The 11,552-nt window shown below is 39.5% G+C and overlaps 3 protein-coding genes across 3 annotated transcripts; 1 reads left to right on the forward strand and 2 right to left on the reverse strand.

Annotated features, from left to right (window-relative positions):
* Positions 1 to 943: 943 nt before the first annotated feature.
* K444DRAFT_610429 (copper radical oxidase) lies at positions 944 to 2,965 on the reverse strand. Its single transcript, XM_024879746.1, has one exon. It carries the CDS (start codon positions 2,823 to 2,825, stop codon positions 1,320 to 1,322), a length of 1,506 nt encoding a protein of 501 aa, XP_024739258.1. The 5' UTR covers positions 2,826 to 2,965; the 3' UTR covers positions 944 to 1,319.
* Positions 2,966 to 6,956: 3,991 nt separating this feature from the next.
* Positions 6,957 to 7,633, forward strand: K444DRAFT_340094 (uncharacterized protein). Its single transcript, XM_024872018.1, has 4 exons — positions 6,957 to 7,086; positions 7,154 to 7,228; positions 7,319 to 7,432; positions 7,488 to 7,633. The coding sequence occupies exons 1-4, from the start codon at positions 7,044 to 7,046 to the stop codon at positions 7,517 to 7,519; spliced, it is 264 nt and encodes an 87-aa protein (XP_024739259.1). The 5' UTR covers positions 6,957 to 7,043; the 3' UTR covers positions 7,520 to 7,633.
* A 705-nt stretch (positions 7,634 to 8,338) lies between these two features.
* Positions 8,339 to 9,612, reverse strand: K444DRAFT_585487 (Six-hairpin glycosidase; the record flags this gene model as incomplete). The annotated part of the gene is made up of 3 exons (XM_024877925.1): positions 8,339 to 8,821; positions 8,872 to 9,199; positions 9,260 to 9,612. 3 exons carry the CDS (start codon positions 9,610 to 9,612, stop codon positions 8,489 to 8,491), a joined length of 1,014 nt encoding a protein of 337 aa, XP_024739260.1. The 3' UTR covers positions 8,339 to 8,488.
* Positions 9,613 to 11,552: the final 1,940 nt, after the last annotated feature.

The raw sequence follows: 11,552 nt of genomic DNA on the forward strand, positions 1-11,552 counted from the left end.
TAGCCAGAATATAATTATTAATTCAAATCGTATTATAATTAGTTAAGTCCTTATATAATAATAGTCCTATATTAATATTCTTTTTATTTAATAAAAAGGAGTTAATATAATAGTTATTTCTTATACTATATATATTTATATGAGATTTAATAATATTATTTTCCTTAAATATATCCGGATTATAGATATATAAAATAGTTATTATAGTAATTACAAGTAGCCAGATTATACTATAAGCTATTACTAGAAAGGAAATAATAATAGTAATAATAGTAATAGAGAGATTAGTATAGGAAATTATAGAGAATATAGTAGATATAGTAGATATAATAGAAGTAATAGAAGTAGCCGTATAAAGCAAGGACAAATTATATAATATAGTATAGTAAAAAAGACTTCTTATAGTAATAGAGTTATTTTTAATAGTATTATGACTTAATAAAGGCCTTTCTGAGGTTATATAATGGTTTTTAGCCTCTTAATAGTATAATTAATAGAAGTCTTTGCAAAATAATGAGAATCTACAGGATTAGCTTTACTTAGGAACGATTGGAACGTTCTATTACCGCTCGTTCCAGATCCCTGGAACGAATTAGCAGAAACCGATTAGTCCGGAATATCGCCAAGCCTGAGTCTAAGTATAATTTTACTGCAATTCCAAGCCTAATTTTAAGTAGTATGCGATTTGTAGCTTTGAATTTCATAGTTTTGGTATTCTAGTACTCAAGTACTCGAGTGCTCGAGTGTTTTGACTCTTTATCGTCTAAAATCCTGCCCTATAGTATGGGTTTTAATGGCAAGGCGGAAAGCTGGCTATTTTGTTGAAGAGGAATAAGCATCCGTTAAGGCGGTCAGCGGTTTAAGTTTCTCCGCCCTGGGCTAAGCCTAAAATGCACTAGTATCATCTTACATGATTAGTTCCTTCAAGCCTATGTAATCTCCTGCAGCTCAGGGTTTGATGTTTTCTTTTTTCTGCAAACAGGTCTAGAGAAACTGTACGATATAATAATACGAGGGATGCCAATAAACGGGCGAACTTATTGTATAGTACATTAATTGTTGCTAGTAACGATGTTGCGCCATATGTCTCCTTCCGATGTGAACCTCTTTATTTTCTTTTGTGGTGTATCTGATCCCCCCCAATCCTCCTCGCCTTGAACCCCGCTTCCCTCGACCATAACTGCTCCCGCGTCGGGACTGGCCGACAGAAGGACAAGATTTTATTCAGACGTGCGTCCCGGCAGTGGGAGGGAGCTTACTATATATGGGGCAAAATAATCCGCCGCCAAAGGGGTGATGCAGCAGTGACCATTTTTTGTTTATAGTGTAATAAGCACTGTCTTTGCTAAACTTGGCACCCCGGCAGAGTCAAGAGCAAAGAGCATCCAATAACCGGGCAAAGCAACACCGGCATCTCCAGGCACCATAATTGTATACTTCAGCCCACTGACAGTTGGTGTCAATGGGATACATCTCTGATCTGTGTTCACCGTGTGGGTCGTACTGGCCATTCGGATCAAAGAGAAGCTGTTAACAGCCCCAGCCATGGTGACTGTTATGCTGCCTCCAATTTTGACTGTTGTCGCGGACAGGGAGGAGATCGCTGGGCGTGTAGCTCGAGTGACTCCATCACTCGCAAAGAGGTAGGGCGGGGAATAAAATTGCCCATCCAAGTGGTTCGTGTGGCAGGAGCCACAAAGTCCTCCACCGCCAGCGAAGACAGTGCCATCTTGCATGAGAAGACCGACAGAGTGATAGGTGCGAGGAGTCTGATTGGAAGCCATTTTAACGAATTTGGTAGTTGTCGGATCCCAAAGCTCAGGAGTAAGGATGGCGTTGTTATCCGTGAAAGGGTCGGTGAAAGTCTGACCACCAGTAATAAAAACCTTGCCATCTGGGAGAACAACGCCATTGGAAAAGGCACGGGCGTACCACATTGTGTTGATCTGCACAACTGATGGAGTTGATCCAGGAGTCCCAATTGTGATCACATGAGCGTTTCTTGTAGCCCTACTGCCATTGTAGTCTGGTGCTCCTCCTACGGTCAGGATCTTGCCTGCAACAGCGTCGTACATGATGGCATTACCGGCCATGGAATCTGTATCACTTGCCCGGAGACCAGCGGCTGTTTGGCTGCCGCTGCCTGTCGTACCGTACCAGTTCATGTGTTTGCTTGGCCCTGCTTGGAACACATATCCATTCTTCCAGGCAAATAACCAACCGTGGTTGTCTTGACGAAATACACCCGCATTATCAGCTGTGAGCATAGGCGCTACAGGGCAGCCAGGAAGGAGCGACCATGAGTTCTTGGTAGGATCATAGATCTCGCCATTCTTCCCGCCTATTCCACCACTCCAAGAGCCTCCGATCACAAAGGTCCGACCATCTGAAAGGATTGCCGATGCTTGGTAGCCCCGAGGGATCTTCATATCTGGTGCAGCAATCCAATCATTTCCTGTCACATCGTAGATACTCGTCTTCGCAGCGGTGTCCCCTCCAGTGACCATGATTCTGCCAGTGAAGTCGACAGATATTCCTGGGCAAAACATGTCGTGCTGCGTATTCGTGATAGTTTTCTTGGTGACAGCACCTGTAGCTGGATTGTATATGGCAGTCTGTGTCTGCCCAGATATCGTGGGTCCAAATGTGTCGGTAGAATATGCTGACCAGACGAGGAGTTCTCCAGTATCATGTAGTAGTGCTGCAGCTACTGGAACTAAAGGAAACTCGATCAAGGGCCCCCATTGACCTAGATTCGCACCACGTACTAGTGTGTTTACTGATAGAAGAGCAGTAATATGAAATAAAAGAAGCTTGGGGAACATCCTGACCAGATCCAAGTAATGGAGAGGGGAAATTGATGTCCGCGTGTAGGATGGAAGGAGAGAATTGGGGAAGGGATGTTGTGGGGATATTCTGAATTTATAGAGCACTGGAATGAAGATAAGGAACCGGAAAGAAACCCGCCGGAATCATCTGACCACGCTCTTTTCAAGTAATTTACTAACTCGGAGGTGATTTACCTATCTCTTCAACTCTATCAGCTTCCTAAATCTGTCCTGACCAATTGATGTGTTGCCAGTAGAAGCGATATCTCTTTAATATCGTGACGATTCGGGACGTTTCGTCATCCTACATGCCCTCAACGGTAATCGTCCGGTCGAAGACTCACCCGATATGATTCTGATATTAGGCTAAAAGCAGTTCAAGCCGTGGTCGATTTAGGGCATCGTATTACTCTTCCCCCCTTTAACAGACGTTAAATTTTTGGCCTGTGCGCCCGCAAAATTTTTCACGTTTGTACCAGGGGGGGGGGATAGTATTAAGATTTCTTCGGGTGATTATTACACTAGAATGTGAAACGTGATTCCCACCTTTCCCCGCCACTAGCGGCCTTTCCTGGCGCCAATATGCGCCACTGATTTTTGCCTGCGCTGGTGCAGGCCCTAATGTTTGTCACACCGCCTTTGCAGGGGTTGCGCTGAAATGCCCTGTAGCAATGCGCCGCGGTCGACTTTTGCTTAGCAGAACTCAAGGCGGTGTAACAAACATTAGGGCCTGCACCTGCGTAATTAAATTAAAAGTGCTCAAATCCTTTATCCCTTCGTCCGGTGAGTAGGGATGGTAAACTTTACACTTTACATACTTTATGTAAAGTAGTCGTACTTTACGTTACAAAACATAGTAAATCTCGTATAAAGTAGGCATAAATAGGGTATAATTCGTGCATAAAGGAAAGTATAATTCAGGACACGTGGTCCCAATAGTCATTCCCAAACGCCTGAAACTCCAGGTCCTGAATACCCTGAAAATCGGTACTAATATCCCCTTGAAACTCCTATAAGCCCTAAAGCGTACTCTAAACCTCTGGAATAGCTTTAATTATAGTATTAGCCCGCCTCTACTTCCCTATAATTAGTTTAATTAATATAAATTCGTCCATTTCAAAGTCTTCCAGAAATATTATTTAAAGTATTACAAAATTATCTTCTAAATTAAGCCTCTATATCTTAATAGTATCCGGATCAAGTAAATTATTTACCTTAATTCTCTCTAGTTACTTTGCTTTTACCTTTGCCTTCCTATTTATATATATATTATCGCGATTAGTACATAAAGATCGAGAGTTAATATAAATAAAGATAAGCTTATTAAGCTTAGAGAGAGAAAAACAATTTCGTAATTTTATATAGAGGATATTTATAACTGAGAAGGCTTATTCGGATACTACTAAATTCGCAGTAGTATTAATAATTCAAAGAGCTAGCTATACGAGTACTTTATTTCTAGATACCTATAAAATATTAGTAAAAATCAAGAATATTAGAATATACTTATAGCAAGATTCTAAAAAAGTTTAGAATTATTTATATATACCTAATATTTCTTTATTAAATAAAAGCCTAGTTCTATTAATATATACTCAAAAAAAGTATTTAAAACGTCTGCTTTACTATAAGAGAATATATAATTTATAACCTGCTCTTAGTTAGTTTTTCTAAATTAGCTTTATTAGTACTAGTTACTTGGATTAAAAATATATACTAAAAGATAAACGTCCTAAACCTGCCTTTTAAGCCTAAACTCAAAGCCATATTTCCTAATTCACTTCAAATATGCTCTTATATTCTCTATAAAAGTAAACTTTATAGGATTATTAAATTATAGAAGATATATATATAAATTAATTCACTATTAGTATATATAATAGAAGTTTATATAAGTTAATTCTAATACCTTTTACTAATTATATATAGGCTCTAGTAGCCTCTCTATTTCTCGTAACTTATATTAAAAGTCCTTACTTATTATAAGCTATAGGAATTTCGAAGATATATTAATTCGAGAGTCTTTTACATATGCTTTTAGATAGGATTCGTTTTTTAAGATAGATTTAATAGAATAGTACTAGAAAGCAATATTAGAGGTAAAAATCACTTAAATTAGGAAGCTTACTTAAGTGCCCTATTATGTCTTTATTACTAGAAATAAAGCAATCTCTTTACTAATACTATTAAGCTACTTTTAATATAAGATACCAAGTTATAAGATCTTCTTCTTACTAAACTAAGTAATAATTAACTAAAAATCAAGCTAGAAGTCATGAATTTCTAATATAATCTTAACTTTCTTAATTACTTTAGGATTAATTATATCTCTAATAATAAGCTATTAGCTATAAGAATTGCATTTAATATTAAATATATAAGCTAGCTCTAAAAGCTTAGTAAATTACTTCCAAGTCCTTTATATTATAGAGTATATATCTAAATAGAAAGCAAATAATTAATTAAGATCTCTTTATATAAATTTAAGGGCTTTCTTCTTATAATCCAGAACTATATTTTCCGCTAAAGTACTCTTATCTTCTAAGCTCTTATTACTCTAATTATATAATATGCCTTTATAAATAACGGAAATATTCTCGATTTAATATCCTTTAATATTTATAGATTTATTAGAAACTATACTAAGAAATAGGGAGGAATTAAAGATATTTAAGATATTACTCTTAATTTTAGTATAGTACTAATCAAGAATCATATTCGTAATTACATATTATTTAGGTACTTTAAAGCCTACTATAGTAAAAAAAGCTCCCTATTCAGGTATATTAAATATTAAAAAGGCTATATAAGAAGTAAATATAGCTATTCTAAAGAAAGTATTTAGTATATCTTGTCTTTTCCTACCTGGTTAAGAGAAAAATACGAGCTTTATCTAAAGTAGTTCCCTTAGTATTAATAGCCCTGCTATTCTAGTTCTCTCTACTTAATCCTAATTAACTAAAAATCATTAATATTACTTATATTACTTGAGATACTCGCCTATTATAGTAGTATTCCATATCTGCTTAAATAGCTTCTTCTTATTTTTACAGAATTAGTAATAGGTATAGTTAGAGACTATTGTAACGGCTGGTGTCACATGGTTGATACGGACGTGGTTTTAGCCAAAGGAGTTGGTTTCAGCTAAGGTTCCAAGCTATGGTTCAAACCAAGCTCGCTTCCAAAGCTCGGCGTTTCAGTGGTCTTGGCCATACCTACTTATCCACTGCCACACCTCACTCCTGTCCTCCTTAGCTTTAAATTCTTAAGACATTGGAAATCATTGATCTTTGAGCCTCGTTCCATTGCTCTGTTCCTGCCGCCACAACTATTCCGTTTCAACTAGCTAGAATTTTATTAAAGGCTTTATGGATCTCTACCTTCTTTTAAACGCTCTGCTAATTATTAGCTAGCATATTAGCTCGTTAAATAGCAATTAATTCCCTGGTAATAAGAGTATTAATAATAGAGAGTTTCTCAGCTACGAAAATTCAAACTTACTACCGGAGCACACCGCTTCCGAATTAGGTATAGTGTGTTCCGTATCGGGCTAGTGCGTTACATGACTATAATATAACGTATAAAGTACTTAGGGGCTGTAATTACACACTTTACGTAACGTGCTAGGGCTGTAATATAAAGTACTATCCCTACCGGTGAGCCATTGCCAGGCGCTAGCAAGGGGGCCTGGCTTAGGGCGAAAAGACGATAGATCACTAATAAGTTTAAGCAAAGGTACGCCTGTATAGTCTGGGCCAGCCCCCCCTTGCTAGCACCTGGCAATGTCTCACCGGACGAAGGGATACTATAATCACTCTGATATAAAATATCTTCTAGAGGAGCTCAAAATAGTTGCACAGGTCATATATAGGGATTTTATATACTAGTTTATACGGTATATCTTAAGAGTGCCTCTTTAAAGTAAGATGTAATTAAAGTGTGTACTTCCTAGAGAATATATTCCACGACTAGGGAGATGCCTTGAAGCTTTAAAGAGACAGGGCTTTCCGGGTGGTTAAACTATCATATACGAGTAATTTAGGCTACGGAATAATTGTTCCGTAATATTTCAATAGGAGATGGTTTAATCTCTTGGTATGAAGCCGCTGCTCTCCCCGCAGTTCGATGCTTCTTACTACCAACGAAAACAGAATCCTCTCTAGATGAAATCTCGTCCCTCAATTACTTTCTATCAACTCTGTACCTCTCGTCAAAATGAAGGTATCCTTCGTAGCTGTGCTAGCATTGCTCTTCTCTAGTTAGTCTCAAATATCGCTGATTGCTCAAAGTCTATCAACGTAACTCAATATGTTAACAATACCTAGGAATCCAAGGATGCTATTTGATTGCACATTCCTCTACTGTCGGCGACTTTCCAGTTTCACACTCCGAGCCAAAAGGTACCGATCCCCTCTCCTCTATTTCCTAGGGCGTACCTTGTTCTTGAAATGAAGTCATTAGCTAATTATTTTTATTCTATAAATTAAAAGATCACGGCGGAGCGGTACAGCACATTGATTGGGCTTACAAGAACTGCGTGATCAAGGGGACGATTGCTGACGGGTGTGGGGTTACAGTTACCAGTGATATTGGTTGCGGCAAGGGTAAGTTCGACAGACCCATATGTTCTAGAGATCAGTCGATGTTAATATTTTCTAGTTCACTTTTCCTTCAGAAAGCCTGGAAAGTAGTCTTGCTACCTTGAGGATCCTTTGCGCTACGAATATGTTGCGGCTGTAATCAGAATATAGCAATTTTGGGTTCGACTCAGGTGGATCGGGATATGGGCGAAGCTATCAGTAAAGCAGATATTAGTTCAATTACTTGTGTCTAACAACCTTTGCGAGTAGTGCCGTGTAAAAAATGTTTCACTATAGGGAGAGTACTGACCATTGCTCCTAGGCCACTTTGCTTAGCTGGACATCACCACCAATAGAACTGACTGAGTAATACATGGATTTATACTAACCATCTATATAGAATGTTCATATAGATCGGAATAATACCGAAAATTACGCTAAACACGCAGTGAAAAGGACACCTCCGTGACTGTGTTTCATATTATACTAACTCGATTGCGGTTATAGTAGTGACTGAATTTCGTAGAGTAATAGCAGCCTCGAATAACGGTGAAGCTTGAAGAATACACGCTTCAGTCCGGGACAGACTACTACTGCGAGGCACTCTTGCTCTACAATTAAGCTGAGGTAACCAAATTGGATTTTAACCAACTGATTTCTGGGGTCCGAACGAGCTTCACAAGGTCAAGTTCAATTACCTAGCTACGAGAGACTTCTCTTCGTCAACGCTGTATATAAGGCCTAGTAACTGTTTTATACAGGAGATTCGCGAATCAATGCTAATTGTAATCTGTAAATATTGTAGAGTAGAGCTAGGCAGACGACAGCATAGTGAAGGACGATGTAGATAGAGGTTAGTGCTAAAATGGGGTAAATGAATATAACAGTCCAGTCAGAAGTGTATGAGAATAACCCAACAGTGATTTAAGTCCCAGTTCTCCGCGCAACCTCCAGAATCTCCTCTCGGTTTTGAAAAGTGCGACTCCTAACGCTTAAAAAAGTCTGTGGGGGGTAGAAAAGGCTCCTTGATACTCCTTCACTAGAGTCCTCTTCCTCCTTATAATAATGGCGGCGGACTTTCTAGCTCGAGCAGACACTAGCGGCGAAGCAATCTCTATGCGCTGCGTATAACATTACTGCAAAAGCCTGTCCCTCAGGGCTGCCTTTCGTATATGGAGTCTGGCTTGTATAGGCATATGGGTTCACCGCCGGGGAAACAACACCAGCCGCATTAACATGCTTCGCGATTGCATTGAGGCTAGTGTCTGCCCATGCGATATATGTACTGGAGAATACTGTTGGCTCAAGAACGGCCATACGATATACAACTGCCGCAAGAAGGGCAGTCCCTGACGTCTCGCCAATAGTGGCAGCATTGTTTAGATAGTTATGGAGAAGACCCGCAGAATCGCGCTATTGGTAGTTAGCGACCTTTCGAAGAAGAAGTTTCTATCCGTCCTTACTGGAGTCTTCATTGCAGCGTCGATGATCTCCTTAATCCAATCTCTAAGAGTGACTGTCTGTGTTTGTTGATTGGTTGTACGGGAAGGCGCCGCCAGAATCGCGGCCAAGACCCTGGTAATTCCCATTGCAGCCCATCCGTTTCCTGTAGACCAGAAGCTAGTATCTGGATGGCTGGAGGCGGAAATATGTGACCAAGCACCACTGGAAGATTTTAGGACCGCTCGATAGTCCTGGACTTGTTGTACAGCTACATCTAGTAAGGTATCATTCTGCGTAGATATTGCATAGTAGGCCAGAAACGGAGGGGCCATGTAAATGAAATCCGACCTATAAAAGTTGTTAGCTGTCATTGTCGGCTCTCATAGTGGCTATAGCAGCTTTGCTTACCACAACGCGATTGACCGAGAACGATGGCTAATAGCTCCATTTGAGGCTTTTGGGGTATGGTAGAGCAGCGTGTTCAACTGATTCTCCGCTGCGGTTGAATACGCAGATATTGTTTTCCCTAGCATCACAGCGGCAACACCAAGGGAAACCGGATCACTGTTTGATGCAGCATCGGCAATTAATAGATCACTACCAAGAGCGATATGTGGTTTTGCATAGGCTAGAGCCTCTGTCTCGGCTGATGCCGATGTGAAAGCATGGTGACCAAATACGCTCAGATCCGTGTTGTCGAGCTCTAAAAGAGCCTCTGAAGCAGTACCAAGTTCCCATGAAGCTGCAGCATTTTTGACCATTACCTGTTTGACAGCTGCGACATTGTAAGGCTCGGCGGCGCAATATACAATCTGGAAGAAGGCTTGCGCGAGAATGAAGGTGAACAAGATCATTTTGGTAACTCCTTTGTCAGAATGCAATATAGAAAAAAAGTACAATTCGTATTCCGAGGGCCTCTCTTTGAGTGTAGTGGTTGGATTGATTGTTGAGGTTATTCACAGGATATTTATATGACCTAACAGGTGACGAGAGCACCTAGGTAGGGGGTCAATCTCCAACACTTTGCTAATTTATATTCAGCAAAGATTATACATTAGAGTCATAAATTGCACGGTCTAGCGGGAATGAGGAAGACTATTAAAACGGGTGGAACCCTCCTCGTGGCGCAGTCCCTCATGGGGAAATCTCCGTTGGATGGAAGACGCCGAAATTCACGAGAAAATGGCGCAAATTATTTCCAGGATAAGAGGATATTGCTGTTTGAAGTACGGAGTGCCGAGGCGGGGGTTACGGCAGTTGTAACCATTCGTGCGGCAGCCAAACACTCACGCTAGTAGGGGCCCATGTAGGCACTCTACGGAGGTACAGCCCATAAGTATAGTAACAGCGCTAGCTAGGGGGTCGGCCAGCTAGCCAAATTGGGTAATACACTCCCTGAAAATCAAAACACCAGCTTTTGACGCGTCAACATTGAATCCTTATGTTTTTACTACTGCAATTCATGCAATTTGGCTATCTAAAATATTTATCTTTTTAAACCTTGTACTGAATAATACTTCTCCTCCTGCAGCGCCGAATGGCCCTATTCCTCACCCCCAAATTCGTGGTCCTAAGCACCCAGAGCTTACCCGTCAGCTTCTCCACTCGATCGGCTAGTCTTATAACCAGATTAGAGTCAAGACAGGCTTTATCATATATCAAATAGGACTTGCTTGTATAGCAAGATCTACCCCAAAGAAGCGATTAAGCCGTCCTCTGCTCCTCACACAAGCTCGAGTCGAAGAGCTAGTCGAATCTGTATGCGCGTCTGTAAAGAACCATTAAATATCCTTTTAATAACTCGCTCAAGTCATGGATTTTGGAGTCAAGAAACAAACTATACAGATAGCTCTTTTACGTAAAGATTTCCACAGACGCTTGGTAATGCGAAAGCCTCTAATCTCAGAGAAAAACCAAAAATTACGAAAGGCCTGAGCTCTTGAATATGTAAATTGAATAATGGAGTAATAGTATGAGATCTTGTAGATAAACGAGACTTAGATTGCTGGCGAAAGGCATACAAGAACTTGGGTTACTTATTATATAGGCGAGAAGTAGGATCCTACTTATATGGTAGAGAAGTATTAAAGAAAGAAAGAATAGATATTTTGGAGCTATTTTTATGGATATATAAAAGGTCCAGATATCTTTTGAGAGAAGGATTAGGGGTCTATTAATAAAGACTCGTACCAAGTACATATAGTTCCTATTATTTACGGATATATAGAACTAAGAAGAAGAGAAGGGATTTACTTATCTTATATAAGACGGTACTTCTGGCCATACTATAGCAGATATAAAAGAGGACTTGCAAGAAAGGGAAATTATAGTAATTATATGGCCTCTATTTTCTCTGGATCTAAATCCAATTAAAAGAGTATAGTATATTATAAAGAATTACCTTTAGGATAATTATCTTGAGATAATAAATTATAATTAATTAAGGGCCGGAATCAAGGATATTTGAGAGAAAATAGGGAGGTTTGAGTTTAAGGAGCTTATAAATAGTATACCTGCTTGCTATTAAGTTGTAATTAATGCAAATAGCCTATTTACTAAATATTAGAGTTAGAAAATTTGTAACGGCTAGTATTATATGGTTAATACAACCGTGGTTTCAGCCAAAGTAATTGGTTTTAGCTAAGGTTTCAAGCTATAGTTCAAACCAAGCTCGCTTCTAAAGCTCGGTATTTCAGTGGTC

This window comes from Hyaloscypha bicolor (genome assembly GCF_002865645.1).
Source record: "Hyaloscypha bicolor E unplaced genomic scaffold K444scaffold_53, whole genome shotgun sequence".
NCBI lineage: Eukaryota > Fungi > Ascomycota > Leotiomycetes > Helotiales > Hyaloscyphaceae > Hyaloscypha > Hyaloscypha bicolor.